Below are 19397 nucleotides of genomic sequence, written 5' to 3'. Positions count from 1 at the left end.
CGCATAAAACCCACAGCTTAATTCCCCAACAATGATTGTTTATTGGGTTAAGTACTGGACTAGATTGGGTTGGCTTTTTGTTCCAACTAAGGATTTGTCAATTGACAACTGTTGGTGTGCAGTGTAACAGAATTTATATAGCCTATTTCAGTGTTCAAGCAAGGATTTGGATTTTTGAAAAGCATCATACTATGGTTGAATCGTTTTTGGAAGTTTGCTGTTGTCAACAATATGGAAAAACTAAGTAAAATTTGAAATCAGTTTCTAGTAAACATTTTTGGAAACCAAGGTGTTTCTTGGCTATTGGTAGTTGACCAGTAAGAAGGAATGATTGGTTTTCTAATAAAACCCATACTGAGAATCACTGCGATAAATGTCCTTATCTAATTCAACCCTACTGGGATCCAATTTTGCTTAAACTTATAAGGTGAAATATTGTCTGATAATATTGTAATAATTGTTTAGCATAACGGTTTCAGTTACAAATATATGAAAGAGCCTCCTCTGTTACAAACAAATTAAAATAATCTATAGGCTTAGATTCAACAGGTGGAGTGTGTTTTGGCCCTGGTAATTCGTTGTAAAAAAAATCATGAATAAATCAGGTGTTTCATCATTTATGCTTAGCCTAATATCAGATTGTCAGTAGATCTAACAGCTCTATTTTCAGACTCAGAGGAACTATATTAAACACACTTTAAATTATTGTCATTATGTTTTACACATCACCTATTTTGGCAAATGGAATTAATATAAAAGCTGTTGTGATATTCCGTTGAGGGCTCAGCATCTCCTTTTGCTTACTGTGATATGGCTGTAGGACCATTTCACATGAGGCAGTTATAGTTATCGCGTATATTAAACCAACTGAAGTCCTTGCATCAGAATGTCAGTTAGCGTATTCGGGAAACAGCACCCATTTGGGTGCTTTTCTGCCAGAGTAGGTGCATTTGGCAAATGTACCTGGTTCTTGTTTGGTATGTTCATGTATTGATTTATAGTTAATTTTGGGGACGCTTTGATACGGTAAATCTGAACTGCGATGTTGCGAACAATTTTTGATGGCATTTAGTTAAGCTCAATTTGTAAAACCTTATTAGCTATCACTTTTTTTTATTTATTCAGTTTAGGTGAGTTTAAAACTTATCTTTTGTTAGTTAATGGGTTTCAACACAGATGGAAATGTCTTTTGAGGCATTTACATCTGATGATTGAAATATTTAATCAGGTATTGAGGATATAAAAGATGACCTCTGATAAAGCCCAAGCCCATCAGGGCTAGGAACAGAGGGGGTGGTGTGGCGACTGGGATCATCACAAATTACAGAACACACATGTAATAAATAAGATAATTAAGGAAGATGTGTAATGGCTGTCACATTAGTACGTGCCAAAAATTTAAGCACAAATGACGCCTGGGCAACATTCATAGCAATGCATGTTGAGCTTTTGACAAGATTCATTAACAAAACACCATATGATAGGTGACCTTGCAAAATGTTGTGGGTTATTCTCCTTTGATCCTAGCTTCACACTTTTTGGTTCATTTTGAAGTACATTTTTGGTCAATGGACAGGCATGCACCTGGTCATCATCTGACTATTACCTATTTTTAAAATGCTTGTACCAATTGAACATATTTTGTGTTCTGCTATAGCATATTCATCTAAAGATTTCGTGACATTCACTTAACCATAGAACTGTAAAATGACAGACAAGCTGTTACAAACACACTAGTCCATGCAGGTTCATTATCTAGCACCAGACATCTGCAATAAACTTTGTTCACAAGCCAAATTAAAATTTCAAGCATGTACTATCTCTCCTTATGCCACAAGGTACTAATTATAAAATAAAAATACTTCATTTTTTAAAAAGGATTTTGAAATTAGACTAATTTCTTAGGAAACTATGCCTTTATTCATATGTGACATAAAATTATATGAATTTAATGTAAAGTGATGAATTTCATTTAAAATTAGCTATATACATATATAAAGCCAATAGGCAAATCAATTAATGAGATATATGGATCATGTAACTATTATATGCCAATTATTTATTTTTTTAAATTAGTACAACTATAAAATATTTCACATTTATAACATTTAACGGCAATTTAAAATATTTTTTTTATAATAACATGCGCAATCACATTTTTAGGTAATTTTATTAAATATCAAAGTGCCATAATAAGTTCAAACAATTATTTATACAAAAACATATTTAATCGTTGAAACTATAAAAATTTATGTAATTGTTTTTTTTTTTTTTTTTAATTTTTGTCTACATTGTTAATTTTTTGCTAAAACTTGCCAATTGCTGTGTGCTGTGATACTGTAAAAACCGAATTTAAGCTAATTTTAAATTTTCATTTATAATAAATAACCTTTACTTTGTTTTTGTATCACAAAAAAAAAATACTAGGTTTTCAAAAGAGCATTACTTCTAAACTGAGTCAAGTTTTTAAAATATTCATGGTATTTTTTTTATATTTATCAAAATATATTGAAAGGAAAGGGAAAAATAGATAAAATTTTACCCCTTCCCTCACCTGGAATGTCTTCAATAATAGAATGGACTCTTTGATTCCTGAAAAATTAAGCAAATATAAACATCTTACCATTTTTTGTCACTTAACTATTTTGTTTCATTTTCTATTTTTATTGGAAAAAGCATACATGCAATATTGTATGTAGTCGGTTAAATACACAGACGACATTCCGGTACTTTACAAGTCATTATATAACACATGAACCAGCGCACGTGCACACACACACAAACTATATATAATATTAAACAAGCTGGATTGACATTATTAAACTCATAAATTGAAATATAATAACTACTGATAATATTGCAGTTCATGAATGTTCTCTATGGATGCAGAAAAACAGGAACCTATTACATCATTTATAATACTTGCACAGGCAGGTAATGAAAAGAATTTGAAATTGAAAAACAACCTTTAACAAAAATAGTAAAAAAAAGTTTATAAATTTTACAACAAATTTATAAGCATTGTATTATAAAAGATATATTACAAATAACAAACAGTACAATGAGAAAACAGGATAAAAATTAAACACAAATATAGTAAAATAAAAAATTAAGAAAAATAAATGTACAATTAGGAAGATTTTAGTAGTAATCAAACAAATAATCACATTATGAAAAATAAAAAACTGTTAATAATAAAATGAAAATAATACAAGCAGTATTTTTAAGACAAAATACGATCAATTATTAACATTTTTAAAACATGTGACAGCACGTCTAAATACAAGCATATCTAATATAATTGAGCCTTAATAAAATACTAAAGTAGCACACATGAAAAAAAAAAAATAGAAAATTAATTATTTCACTAACTTTTAAAATGGAACTTTTTCTTCTAAAATACATTTTGGGATAAGTATTTTCTTCACTGGAATTACTGACTGATAGCAGTGTCAATTTCATTAACACAACTACCAGTAATTCTACTGAAGAAGATCTAAATGATTATTTAATTTGTAATTAACTACAACAGGTCATTTGGAAGAAAAAAATTCCAGTATTTTAAAAATGAATATTAATGAAATAATTCATAGACCAAATTGATGGGAGTGATGCTTTGATTAAATTAACAGAGAAGGAATAATAAATATTCCTATTATATTGTATAATTAATGTACAGACAACTAATGAAAATATAAACCGTTAAATATAATTAATTTCAAGAAAAATATTGAGGAAAAGTTTATGGTTTTTATCCATCAACCTTTATTTTATTAATTTTTAAAATTTGGTATTACATAACAAAGGAACAGACTGTATCTCCAATAACATGTGTTATTCTTCCTTATATTTACTGTAAACAAATATAAATAATTAAAGGGAAACATTTACATAACAAGGTGCTTTAAAATTCTGGAATTTTTTTTTGTTAAATCTTTCAGAACTAATTACCACCAACTTTTTCAATGGAGAAATTCAATAATGTTATACATTTCATCAAGCTGTTCAATGAATTATAAATGCAGTACCACTATACATGGTTCAAAATAACACAGATAGAAGGAGAATGTCCCCCCCAAAAGGTAACTGTTATCAGATATAAAAAAATGTTTCAATTTTTTATTAGGTATATTAGGGGTTTGAATTAGGGGAGTCAGACATGGCATTTTCACATGCTACAAAATTGCCATTTCATCCAATCCTCTGAAGCAATGCCTACAGTGGTCCCGGAAAGTAGTTGTGTTAATGGAGTAATGTGCTCTAATAAAATAGTACTAAATATTAATGTGCAGTATTTAGAATTCAAATTAGTTACTACTGAATTTAAATCAGTAACTACAGTACTGTATTTTCAATTAGGCTATAAGAGAAAGTGCTTAAAAGACTCCGTAGACTTAAAAGACTTATCATAGTTTACCATACTGAAAAAAGTAATGTGAAAATGATATTATAGCCACAAAAATAAGTATTTCACATTATGTATTATGTAATTTTATTTTATCCCATAGTATTCTTACTTTTAATTAACATTTGATAATATTTTAATGGTATTAGAATAGCTCAATTGGCATTCCTTTTTTTTGTTTACCACTTTATCTTACAAAAAATGTGGATAAAGTAGTGTCCGCTGATGGCCGCATTATAGCAGGATCATACTGTATATGGCAAGTAGGAATAGTCATATACAACTAAATTCACTTGTACACACAGCTGAAAAAGTAAAAAATTTTTCACAGTTATCAAGACCTTTATAAAGAAACTAGAAATTTTATGTTTTGAATGAAAACAGCAAGAGAGACACATGACTAACCAACAAACCTAAATTTAACAAACTGTTTCTGGCTAGATTCTATGAGCAACAAAACAGCTTATGTCATACACAAGCTAGTGTAGAAGGATTAAACAAATTATTTTGATTTATTTATTTATATTTAACCAATTTTATTTCAGATTCCAAAAAATTGGATGTGGAGGGGTGTATCTTATCTATCAGTTAAGTAAATTACACACACCTCTTTATCATTTACATCTCTATAAAATCTTTTCTGACATTCTGAAACTCAACTTTTATTAATAATTGTGCTATTAATCAAATTAAAATCAGATAGTTGGTGTTTTTAAGACTCAGGCTAACATTCTGAGGTATGCCAATAAACAAAATTAATGTACTAGCTTTAGCATTAAATAATAATCAAATAATTGTTGATTTAATAATAAAATTTTAATCAAATGTTTAATAATAAAATTTTAATACAACCCTTGATGGTTGGTTATTCCAGATTTTACACATTACCCAAAATCTATATAAATATACATCAAACTTTGGGCCATCCAGCAAGACGGTTCATTACTTTATTTACTCAGGAAAAAAAAGAAGAGCATTATTATGAAGAACTATTACGTAGTGCCAAACCAAGCTATTAAATCCTTAATAAGTTGTTTTGTAAAGGCCATAAAATAGAACACTGTGTTATGAATAATATAGTGTTTATTGAACAAAGACATATCTAAAAACAAGTGGCATGATTCATATGACTAAAATGATAAATAAAATTACATTGCAATGTAGCAAGTCAACCTTTGCAAAGCTTCCATTTTGAAAAACCATCATTACAAAATTATTACTGATTCCAAGATTAAAATAAATTTCTAGGATTTTTTTAACCCTTCATGGGCAATGGCAGATATATTCGCATACACAAAATTTCCATTTAGGGCGGTTTACGTTTTTATCCACATGTGGATCTAAATTTTACAGGTCTTTAGCAAATACATCCGCTAAAGTTGTGACACATTACTGGAGCTTTTATATCAGAAAAAAGTTACTTATTTAGTAGTTACACCATTTTTGTTAATAAAATTGTGTTGAGGATTTTTTTCTGAGGTGGGTTGTCAGGAGTGGCACTTGTTGACATCTTTTGGTCTGTCATAGTAAGATAGTGTTATTTCTGATATCATCATCATCAAAATACTTAATAGATCTCTGTCAGAGGGATATTCCACAAAGTGATGATGATGGAATAAATATTGATGAGGAATATAGTGAGTGTTGGAAGTTCTGATTTTAATAATGTTAGTATTGTTGCATCACAATTGCAGAGTGTAATAAATGGTGATTTAGGTGATGACATCAGAGGAACTAAACCATTAAATCACAATGTAAACAGTGATAATGATCAGGATGACTGGATTGATGTTATAGTTCCAACAGACCCATAAGTAATATAACAATTATAAATAATATTTCTGGACCAGTTTTACAGACTTCTTTCGAAGAAAACATGTTGCCCATATAGTAATTTTGTATGTATATATAGTATATATATGCTTTCAGACAAACAGTTTTGCAAACAAGCAAAAACTTGCCTTGACAAGCTCTAAAAGTAGAATAAAAAATACAGACATAAAAGTTTCTGATTTGAAAACTTTACTGGGAGTAATATTCAATATGGGTCTGTTTCCATTATTGGAGCTGAAAAATTATTTTTCAGGGAAGTGGGTCAACTGAATGTAATTCTTTACCAGAGATCGTTTTCTGTTGCTATTCTGAAACCTACATTTCAGCAGTGACCAGATTACTTTTTGCGGTATAAAAATACAATTATAAATACAATTCAAAACAAAAGTTAGTTATTTTATAATACTAGTTCTCACATATTTATAACTGATGAAAGTATGATTTCCTTTAAAGGAAAAATTTCCTTTCGCTTATGTAACCCAAACAAACCTACACGGTTTGGTCTTAAAGTTTTTGTTATTTTGGATAATTTAAACAGTTATATTTACAACTTTATTCCATATTTTGGCAGAGAAGAAATAATTCCTGATTCTGAATTGTTAAAAAAACCCAGAATGTGTCAACATTAGTTCAGTCTTTAATTAAAGATCAGGCTAATCCTCCATCTGGACATCATTTATATGCTGATTGTTATTACAATAGCCCTGAACTTGCTGAACGGTTGCTAAAAAAAAAAATTGTTCATCACAGGGAGTCATACTTCGTAGAAAAAATACGCCTAAAAAATGAAGTGTGGTGACTTGTTTGCACAGGAATAAAAAAGGTATTGCAGCTGTTTGTTGGAAAGACAAAAGATTTGTAATAGTTTTAACTACAAAACGCAAGTAGGCTTCACATGGTAGATATTCCCAGTAAATATCCAAATAAACCATCCACTAAAAAAAAACTGCAATGACGGATTACACAAAGCATATGGGAGGTGTGGAGCACAGTGACCATTTTATTTTAAGTTATTTAGTAAAATGTTTTTCTGGCTACTAGAAGTTGGTTACAGTTTATACATACTTTACAAACACGTAGAACGACAAAGTGACAATAAACCAATGTCTCACAAGCAGTTCAGATACAAATTAATCAAAATCTGGCTAAAGAGAGAATTCAACAAATTTCACAGAAAATTTTAGAAAAAAGAAAACCGGAAGACCATTATGAGGCCCCTTGGAGCAATGACTCATTGGGGATGGAAAACCTCATTTTATTGGAAAACTGGGAAAGGGGTCGACCTGCTGTCATGTTTGCTACAAAAATAAAATTTGCATAGAGACTATGTATTTTTGCAAGACGTGCCCCAACAAGCCTTACCTACACACAGATAAATGTTTTGTAATCTACCACAAAAAACATATTACTGAAGATTTGTTTTCTTTTATTATTTATGTAATTAATAATAATTGGTAATGTTTTTATGTTAATTTAATTTTATATAATGCTTATGTTTATTTCAATATTTGAAATTTTGTATTCACCACTGCAAACAAAACTTTTTTAATTTATACTTGTAATTGTTTTCTACCATTTTATTCATGTATAAACATTTTTTCTCAAACTCTTTTTTATTTGTATTTCAACAAATTGTGTTTTAATTTTTTATTTATATGTAAGAATGATAATTTAATTACTAATTTTATTTGTACTTTTTTCTTCAATATTTATTTTTCCTACTTATTTGACAATTTAAATGTAATTAAATGCTACATTTATTTATTTTTTCCTACTGTTCATTTTTATATATCAGTTTAACAATACTTGTATAAAAAACTCAATTAAGAACTAATTTTTATTTCAACTGCTAATTATGGATATATCTGCAATGTTGCAATCTCATGCAGGCCTGTAAGAGCTTAGTGCGGATATATCTACATTTATTAAGCTACAAACTAAACAAAAAAATTATCCCCGACTTCAAAATGTCATAGTTCTTGTACTATTAAGTGAGAAAATATCACAAAAACAAAAAAAAGATTTTTGCACCTACTGCAAAAAAAAAATACATTCCGGTGCAACCGCAGAGATATTGGCTGAGCCCACCTGCTCAGCCAGGTTAATTATATAAGTATGCATACCTATATGAGGAGTGTCATTGCAAGTCAAAAATCTCCACTTTTTGTAAATTTGAAGGTTTTTTGTTCAATATATTGCTTAGGACCACATCTGCTTAGTTAATAGCATTTCCATCAAAATCCTTAAATATTTGTTTTTAAAAATTTGTGTTCACTGCTCAATAAACAATCTCGATTTCTTTGTATATTTCAAAATCAACAATCTCCTCTTCAACCAATAGAAATGAAGATATAAGTCACATGACCACATTTTAGGTTATAATCTTAGTCAAGTTAATTCAGTGACTGTGTAAACTTGTGTTTGTGATTTTATGAACTTGCTTAAAATAAGTACAAAATGTTATTGAGATGGAAGAAAATCAGCTGAAATGTCACCATAAAAAGAAAAAGAACATCTAACCGAAACAAATGGAAACATTCTTTTTACTCTTAAAATTTAAATTAGGCTTTGGGCGTCCAGTGACCAATGTCTGTTCAATCTACATTCAGTCAAAAATAAAGATTGAAAGTGAAAAAATGAAAACCTAAGATCAAAGCTTGAAGGAAACTACCAATTCACAAATTACGTGCTAATGCATTCTATGATATTAAGGAAAAAGATAACAATAACTTTTTGCTTTGACTGCAAGAAGAACCTTCCCTATCTCTAAATTACCAGAGCAGTTGTGCTACTAAAGTAAGCAACAGTACTTTTATACTTTCACAGTAACTCAGGGAGTCATGAAGTGAAGCTTTGTCAAAGAGTAATATATTTTGTTATACTTGGACCGAGTATGAATATAAAAAAGGATCTAATGAAAGGATCTGCATTGTTTCATTGATTACTAACAACCAATTTTGAAGGAAAATAATGTATTATTCATTTGATCACCAATGGATGCAGTGGTCAAATATAAACTCTATTGTAATTACAGCTTGCAGCTTGCAGCTTGCTTACTGGCTATTAAATCATGTACCCAAAAATATTAAGGAAATAGAGTGTTTTCCCAGTGACAGATAGCTTGTACATTCCACCCAACAGGGAGTTTGGTAAGTAGAACAGAAGATTAAGAAATGTGAAACTATTTTAAGTCCTAAGAGTAGAGGGAAATACTTCCTAAGCAAGGGACGGTTTTGATACCAGGTAGTGACTGAAAAGTGTTCAATTTTAAGGAAGCAGTAGCGCACGTAATTAAAATTACAAGCCAATGGCACTTCAAAAATCACTGAATGCAAAAGATGTGGTTTAAAAAATATTCTTATGAAAGGTGAACCTGTTTACACAACATAGGTTGCTACAAAATGATCAATAAAAAAATGTTGATTTAAAGAATTTACATATTGCTGTTACTAAAATATATTCTAAGGGATAAAGCAAGAAAAGATTACAGATTTGAAATTGCTACAAAAACATTTTGGGGACAAGTGGAAGGAAATTTCAGATTTACATTATTTTAAAAATCTCCTTTTGAGGTACAGTGAAGGAAATCAAGAAGAAGAAAATGAAGTTCATATGCATGAAGAACCTGACTGTCCTTAACACACACAATCTTCCAGATTTCTTGGTCTAATGACAAAGAAATTGAATTGAATTGATTCTTAATTAATCAATTTTTATATTATCTGATATTTACCTTTTCTAATCCTGACTGTTATTTGAGTTTCTTATGTTATATTGTAATTAATTAAAAAACGAGTTTATTTTTGTTTTGTTTACTCCTCACTTTAGAATTATTTAATAATAATTCTAATTAATTTAATTATTAATTTAATTTAATTCTAATTAATTATTATTTAATAATAATTCATAAATATAATTATTTATGTCAGGAAAGTTTCTTGTAAAAGGTTACAATAATATTCAATGCAGAATAAGCAATCTCCATCTGTTCATATCAAATTTAGCAAAATAAAATTGTTAATTACTTAGTTTTGACTAAGTATTTGAGAATAATTTTAATAGCACAACCTCAGGAAATTATGATAGAAATTACAAAGTAAAAATGTCAACATAATTTATTAACACTTTAAAACAGTTTCTTGCAATTTCCCTAAAAAATACTTTGATGGAAATTGCTGACTTTGGATTGACATCCCTCATATATCCATATATATTACTCAAGGAGATATTTTATAATATTTATGTTTATAAGGACAAAATAAAAATTAATAAAAAATGTACCAGGATCGAATCCCAATCAAAAAAAGCATCTTTTCTCATACACTATCAATTTCCACCAAGCTAATGACCATGTTGCGCCCAATCTTTCATAACAAAAAAAAATTAAATTGTAAAATTAAAATTCTAAATTATAATTTTTACAGCAGTAAAAATTATACATATATTAATTATACATTAATTCACTTTTATAGAGGTAATACAATGATTTTATTCTGAAAAATCCAAAACAAAATTTCCTTACAATTTTAAACGCAAGGCTATTGTAGTTTACATCATCCTAACACAGAGTATGACAAAAATTAATCTCATATATACATATACGGTGATCAGTTTCAGCATTGCAAAATATTCCTATTATTATTCATGATAATATTTAATTACATTAATAATATAATTTTATATATAAATATACATACAATGATTGTGATAACAATGATTATAATACAATGAGTAATGCAACTTTTAACAGAACATACAATAATACAAAAATGTCAGTAAAATAAGTACAAGTGCAATAATATCACCAATATATATATTTATATATTAAATTGATTATTATATATCTTTTTAACAGTATAAAAATAATAAAACATAGAAAATCAAAACAAATAAATACATCTTAAATAATATTTAATAAATAGTATAAATAATATCTTACAAGTATAAAACAGAGAAAAAATTACAGTGAAATCTCTGAAATGAGACAGCTTCCCATAGTTTATTTATTCAGGTATAGACTTACATATATATCTAATACTCATTTAAACCTTTCAAATTGAGATAAGGAATAAAATTAGACTAATTTGGGATTGATAAGATTATAAATCCCAATTATTAAGAGAGACAGATATGTCTCTTAATAATAACATGTTAATAATAATGATTCCTCTAAAAATAAGTGTAGCTTATAAATGTTGTCTCTCTGTTTACTTATCTATATTGAATTTCAACATGCCATTGTATTACAAAATGCTAGTTTTAGAATAAGTACTACGTTAATTAGATTAATAAAAGCATCCAGTGACAATAATATCTGGCCTGAAATCGGTACTTAGTCGGTAATTAGTGCTTATAGCTAGCTCACCAGAAAATCTGAAACATAACATAAAAATCTGAAAAGTAGAGCTAGACAAGAGAACGATAAAAATATGCCTAAACAAGACTATGGTAGGTAATGCATGACTCAGCTGAGTCCAAAAGTATGAGAATATCCATCAATGTACAAGCACTGGAACAATTTTCAACTATAAATACCTGGTAGGATGAGGCAGAAGTTGATAAAATATCTGCTGCTGGTGGCAGGCTCTGTTATCTATCCATGGGCTTTTTGAATATGAGGAAGATGAATTTAGCAACTAAAATAGTTATCTTTAATTTCATATACATTCCTACTTCACTACATTCCAGTAAGACTTGGACCTTGTCAGAGAGCAGCAGAAGTAAACTGCAGTTCAGGAAATGAGATATCTTAGGAAAGTGTTGGAGAAAAGTAGACAAGATTGCATTAGAAACTGTAACATAAGAGCAACCATGAATACAATGGAAAGCATGGAGATCTCTTGTTAGAAGAGGACACATATAACAACAGAAGAAAATCATCCAAATCACAAAAACTTCATGATTATTTTCTTCAATTTTCTGAACAATTTTCAAATTTCTGTTCTGCAGGGGACATCCAATCTATCTGCCTTAAAACTCCAAATTCTTAAAAATCCTTAAAAATGATCAATTCTAAATTTTACTGAAAGCACCTGGTATTCTACTCTGATCTAAAGAGATTAAGCAGTCTAGCTAAGATTTAAAAGAATATGTATCGAATTTTTGGAAGAATGATTGTTCTATTATGGGTATATCGACACATTTAAGAAAACTGTACTCAGGCAATGACAATAAATTGCAGCCAAATCATTTTAAGAATGGTTTACAAATAGCAAACATGACATATGTTGAATGCTTAACTTTTGAACTTCAGAAAACATTGGATTGCTTTGCGCACTAATGAATGTTAAACATCAGTACCACCAAGTTTATAATTCTGGTAATCTCAGTGGAAAAAAAATATATATTACTGTTACATTTGGGTTGAAGGCACACCAGAAAAAGGAACACAAGAAGTTGGATCCTGCCTCTTAAAACGTATAAGCTCTTATGTGTCACATATCACAAAATATTCATCACTTAAAATTATGGTGCAATAAATACAGTGAGGGAGGGAAACAAGAATCTTAAGTTTATATTACTGTAATATTACGAACATTGCTGTAAAACTTTTATACTCTGAGTATAGTTTCTTTCCAAATGACACAGATATCGTGATTTTAGCAATATCGCGTTTACTTTAAAATACCAGCAGATAATATGTTTAAATAGTGAGTAAGAAGGTGTAATAAAAATCTTGTAGGAAAATGAAGCCACTTATAAATGAAATATGCACCAATGATCTCTGAAACAAAAAATTTAGAGGGAAAATAACAAACTGAAAAATGAGTGACAGTAATGAAAAGATTAAGGTTGGTATATATACATATATAATTTTTTTTTTAAATTATATGATTTCAGTAGTTCCACACTGCAAATAAATTTAAAAAGAAAACAAGTGAGCAAACCGTTTATCTATAATACAAGTGAATTCATTGTTGTGATCAACAAGAAAAACAATACCATTGATAAAACCAACACAACACAAAATATTAAGACAATCGATGAATAATATACCTTATTCTGAAGATGCATTAGTTTTATGTCATTAAAAGCTACAGATGATTCAAGAAGATATGGATGGATTTAATGACCAAAATTTAGATTTTTATGCAGAAATTGACTAAATAGATTTATGCAGTTTATATAGCTTCATTTTATGTTTTGTGTATTTTTTTCCATTTATCCGCCCCTACAAAATTAGGAATTTTCAAAAGTACATATTTTTTCAACCAGTTTTTGATTGATCAAATAAAAATACAATTTTCCTTATATACAAAAATATCTTTTGAAATAGGTAGAAACTCTGATTACATCTAATAAAAATTCTCTCTTGGTAAAGTTCTTATAAGTTGCTACCTTTTTTCGTTCCCATTTTAAATTCTTACTATTCACCAGGCTAAAAACTGCAAGGATTTATGACTTACCTACTGGAACACAACAGTTTACAAAATACGGTACCGAAAGTGACATGAAGTAATAACATAAAACATTATAAATACAGTTTAACTACCAACAAGTTCAGTTACTTTAAAAACAAAGTTAACAGAATCAAAGATTAAATATAATTAATCAATACAAGACAATTAAAAGATTTTAATGTTATCAAAGGAAACTGTAAAGATATGGGAGCCATCTGGAGGAAAACAATCAAGCTATTTCTAATGCATTATTGAGAGTAAAGTCATTATTCAAAATGATTAAATATAGTTCACTCTATATTATCATAAGTCTTTGGTTAATGATTTTATACAAAAGCAGCATGAGTATCTGAGTGGTGATAATTACCACCACCTTCTCAGAAATGTATAAAAGTAATTATAAGAACAAATAGAAACAAAATGGTTTTGTAACTTTTATAATTTACATGAACGAGACATTTGGTCAGAATTTAAAAAATTTACCTTGTAAATTTTTTTTTTCAAATATCAAATCATATTTATTTGTGTTTACTTAAAATTTTAAATATTAATTGCCAGTATAAATCATGAGAAATTGTTTTTCTAAACAGAAAGAAACTGTCTCCTATGAAACTCCAAAAATATTTCTTACCAATTTTGAACACTTTGGATATCATTAAGTTTCTTTTATACGATTAGTTATAACTCACTCTGAATCAAATTCAAATATTTCAGGATTTTAATTTTTTCATGTTAATTATAGATCGGGTTCTGGAATTTCAGATTCTAACCAAATTTGATAACGATCTGCAGTTGGATGCTAAGAATTATAAGACGATATGTATAATAGTACAGATATTTAACCCCAAAACCTGATCCTATTTTATTATTCACCAACCATAAATTTTTTTTTTTTAAATAAATCCTTTTTTCTAAAAAAATGGAATAGTGCCGAATTTTGTTTTATTCATAACATTTACAAAAATATAAAGTATTTCTTTACAAGAACATAACTGGGCAAACAGCAAACATGGAGGCTGCCTCACTTGTAAAGGTTTCACTGTATTTTACCTCATTAAAGTAAATAATTAAAACATTCCATCATGTATTCCAATAGGAACCAATATAATAAAAAATATCAATACATTCCTCAACACAACTCTCCAGTCTGATGGTACAGCATATGGCATAAGTACTAATGTTAAATGATGAATCTGAAAAAATAAAACAAAACAGAACAGAATTGAATGATATACCACAAATATTATATTTTATTTTAGTTTGTAATTTAAAAAAAAAATGAATTCAGTAATACATAACTTTACAAACTTGACTTATAATTAACATCTACCAACATATGCAACTGCTTAAAAGTACATTTTAAATAAGTTACACTTAAATGCAAATCATAATTATCTTAATAGAAGTCCAAATTCTTAACATATGTCGCTTTTAATTATTCAATCTAGATAAAACTGAAAATAAAAATAACTTAATTCACCACTATTAAACAAAAAACTTTAAAAGAAAAAATATCAATTTCTGTTTTAAAAAACAAAAATTTATATTTTTTCTATATTTTGTTTTAAAAAAAGATCTATATGTTCAGAATTTAAACTTCTTTAAAGTTTATTTTGTTTTCTTTGAAGTTTATTTTGTTTTAAAAATTACATCCAATAAGTGACGGCCATCATTCTGCATACATTCCTGTAAATGTAACTGTTAGTTTTCAATTTCCTTCACTATCATGTCATTCGGTATCATCACTATTTCATTTTGAATAGCTAACTTAAGCTCTTCAGTTGTTTGAGGCCTTCAGAAATACATTCCCAACTTCAAATATCCCCATAGAAAAAAATCACATTCCGACAGATATGGGGAGTGAGCAAAACATAAAAGGTCACCCATTTCTTAAAATGACACATCCTGGAATATGTGTCATAGCACATTTATTGACATTCTTGCTGTGTGAGCAGCAGCCCCATCTTGTTGGTACCAGATGTTTGCAGTTTTTAATTTTAAAATGACATTACCTCTGGTGTAAGGAAATTATACAGCAATTCCACATAATGAACTGAAATAATTGAAACTGCTCAACCGTTCTCTTTATAGAAATATGGACCTATCACTCTGAATTTAGTTACTGTGCACCAAACTGTTACACATTCACAATGAAGTGGTCTCTCGTGAAGCTTACTGGATTTTCTGCTGCCCATTACCAGAAATTTTATCTGTTCACGCTGTAAGAAGGGTAAAAGAGGACCTCATCTGAGATTATGATGGTTGTTTCATTACTAAGAATGTTCATAATAGAATCTCAGACGTCATATCAGTGGCACAAATCAACAGCCGTGGCAGTAAAATGTTTTGTTGGAAATATACCTGTTGATGTACAGTTGATTTCTGACCACTAACAAGAAATAGAAGCCACCAACAAAACTGTTGCATCAACAATTTCGACTGTGATGCTTTGTGGTACACAAACCAAAGGTGGTACACCTTTGAGGGGCAAAGAAAATCAGGAAAGTGTTTTTGCAGACTTGATCAAACTCAAAATTGATGCTGGTGACCACATTTTAAAAGAGCACATAGAAAAGGGTGCAAAAAATGGTACTTACTTGTCATCATGGATTCAAAATGAAAAATCAGCCTATGTGGTGACATCATTAGAGATATCACTACTAATGTAAAGAAAGCATATGCTTACAGTACCTTGGTAGATGATAGCAGCAACATATGGAAGAGCAACTTTCCATTGGGGTTAGATTTTTTGACGAAGAAAAGATGATTCATGAGGAATTTCTAAGTTTTGTAGAGTTGACTGATATGGATGCAAAATCTGTAGCATCTGTAATTAACTTTGAAGAAAAGGTAAGCCTTGATGCAGAAAAGTACACTGGACCAGGATACTGTTTACGCCAACGCGTAACGTTGTTTTATTCCAATAAATTCAAGGTTATGGTCGAGTCTTGTAGTTTACAGGCTTGGTAAATTTATTTTGCATTTTTGTAAGGCTTATCATACGTGTATTTTTAAAATAGGTTGTTTGAGTTTGTTTTCGATATCAATTTCTCTAGGCTCCAGTTTGACTTACTGTTGCATCATCATATTGGTGTCAGCTTATTTCTATCATGCATTATTTATTGCTGTTTAGTCTTAATATATATATTATTCTTAAGTGTTTTTTATTCTCAACCAATTTCAATATTGTCATAGCTCCTAGAAGTCTATTTCTCTTTATCTGCCCTGATGTCATTTCTTCAACTTGTGCGTTTTCAGAAATTATTTTTATCAGTCTTACGTAATTCTTTAGTGGTCTGCTTCCTTGTAAATTATTTTTGTTTTGTCTTCGTTCCTGAATTCCATACGTTTTCTCTAATCGTTCTCATACTAACACTTAGACACTACTCTTGTTGCCAACACACTCTCTCTTAGGTCTGCCTAGGTTTGGTTTCCCCCTCTTTTCACTCACACCATTTTTTCGGCAGACTAGATCAGACTTTCACCATGTGCGGTCGACTGTGACCTTTCTCTCTCATACTTAATGTTTTTAAATACTTTCGTCGTCTTCGTACTCTCATAAATGTTGTGGCATTTCTCCGTCTAAATATTCTCTAGTTCTACTCGTCAGTGTTTCGTGATTTCACCGATCTATATGTTTTTTTTTTGCCTCGTTTCTTTGTTAAGTTAATCTTCAAATTCTGTATATTATGTCTCTCCTAAAAGTGTTTAAATCGCCACAAACTGCCAATTCTATCGACGCCAAATCTTCTCCAGCTGCTGATTACATTTTTCATCGATGCAAATTCTCTCCATACTCGATGCTACGCATTATTCAACTTCTAATCACAAATTGTTACCTCTGTTATTTTTTGATTCGCCATTACAGACTACACCAAGGATAAACTGTATGTATATGTGCACTTTAATTTCAGGAGTTCATTTTTTTACCAATATTCGTGTGTTATTAAGGGATATTCAAATCTTTCATTATTATTTATAGTAAACAGTTACGCTATTAGTAAAATTTGTGAAACATTCAGTTAATCGTACATTATGCATTTCAATTTAAAGTTTGGTTTAAAAAACCATTTATTCACTTAAGTGCAGTCACGACAGGTGGCTTAAATAAGGTTATGTTATTGTTCATGTGCAACATATTTTATGTACATACTTATTACAATTTGTTTTCATTGTACTTGATTCTATCATTCAATTTAATGTAATTTGTTAATCGCAGAGATTAATTATTATCTACTCATGAACCGAATTCATATTACTTCTCTTGAATTAATTTAAAGAAAAATAACTGCTGAGGTGAATTTACGTTTTTGAACTTCTTTGTAATTTTATATTTTCAAGAAAGCTTATTTACCAAAATGAACTCTATTTATATGTTTACTTATTTCAATTTGATTATTGTAATTAACTTTTTTTTATACTGGAATATTATCGTGGCCTTTTTTCTATACTAAACTAGAATTACATGTTTTAATCATTTAATGTTAAGTTTGATGATGTTCATAATTCAGAAAAGGCCACTGCCAATAATAAGATTTACTGTAGTTTATTTGTCTAAGTTAATGACATTTGTTCATTGCTAATTTTTCAATATTACAGCATATGTCAGTAATGCAATAGTTTTCCAGTCATACTATGTTTATTGATGTTATGTTTTTCTAAGTATATAATTGTAAATAAGGTGTTTTATGTTCTCTTGTTTTCAGGCTTTGTTAAATTGTAGATTTTCAAAATGTGTATTTGAAAAATGTATATTCATGTATTTTCTCATTTGATATCATTACTGATATGCTGATTTCAGCTGATATTTCTTATATAGAATTAAGTTATGTTTATTTCATAATTTCTTTTAATTTTTTTAAGGTTATGATTTATCATAAGTTCAGTTGTTTTCTTTCTAATTAAAGTCCAATTTATTTTGGCAAATACGAGCTGTTCTTTTATTTTTGTTAACTTTACCCAACAGATACAATGGGTGTTCCAGAATGGCAGGAAAGGATGGTGGTAACCAGAAAATTATTCGAGAAAAGTATACAAGAGTGTTATTCTTTCACTAAGCTAGTCACAAACTGAACTTAGTTATAAACGACTTAAGCAAAATAGCAGCGATACAAAATATGGTGTCCACAATAAAAGAAATAAGATTCTTCTAAGAATCGGCCCTTCGTCAAAAATACGTACCAAATATACCAATACTCTGTGAAACCCATTCGTCTCATAAATATAAAAGTATTGCCACATTCAAGAAACATTATGTGCAAATTGTTATGGTGCTTGAAAAACTAGCAACAGACTGTATCAAATTAATGAGAAAAGCTGCTTTTAAAATCTATGTGCTGCTACAAAATCAGACTTCATTGTTAGTGTTTGTCTCATGGCAAAATATTTGGCATTCCTGCAACCAGCGGAAAATGCTCTTCAGTCAACTTGGACTTACTTCAATGTGCAAATCACACAAAAAAAATCAGACATCATGAGAAAACACCGTGGAAATGCTTTTGTTGAAAGTGAAAGTGTTATAGCAGAGACTGAAACAACTGTTGAGCATCTTGGAACAGATTTCAATATGCCATAAGTCATAAATCAACAAAACATCGTGCAAATCCACAAGCACAGACTCCTAGCAAGTTCTGGAGAAGATCACTAATTATTCTGTACATAAATTCATTAATAATGTCTCTGGAACAGTGTTTTTCTGAGGAGAACTTGCTCACATTCTCATTGCTGAAGTTGCACCCTCACGAAATGTTTTGATATGA

The 19397-nt window shown here is 29.2% G+C and overlaps 1 protein-coding gene across 1 annotated transcript in view; it reads right to left on the bottom strand.

The window, feature by feature from the left end:
* Positions 1-11077: 11077 nt before the first annotated feature.
* LOC142326913 (N-acetylneuraminate (7)9-O-acetyltransferase) overlaps positions 11078-19397 on the bottom strand; it is a 58717-nt gene continuing 50397 nt past the window's right edge. Inside the window, exon 14 of the mRNA XM_075369644.1 lies at positions 11078-14831. Within this exon, the coding sequence (XP_075225759.1) occupies positions 14706-14831 (126 nt within the window). The 3' untranslated portion in view covers positions 11078-14705. The remainder of the gene's footprint in view (positions 14832-19397) is intronic.

The sequence above is a fragment of the Lycorma delicatula genome, chromosome 6, assembly GCF_047948215.1.
Source record: "Lycorma delicatula isolate Av1 chromosome 6, ASM4794821v1, whole genome shotgun sequence".
Lineage (NCBI taxonomy): Eukaryota > Metazoa > Arthropoda > Insecta > Hemiptera > Fulgoridae > Lycorma > Lycorma delicatula.
Note: the sequence above shows the minus strand (reverse complement) of the source record. Positions and strands in the feature narration are given on the sequence as shown.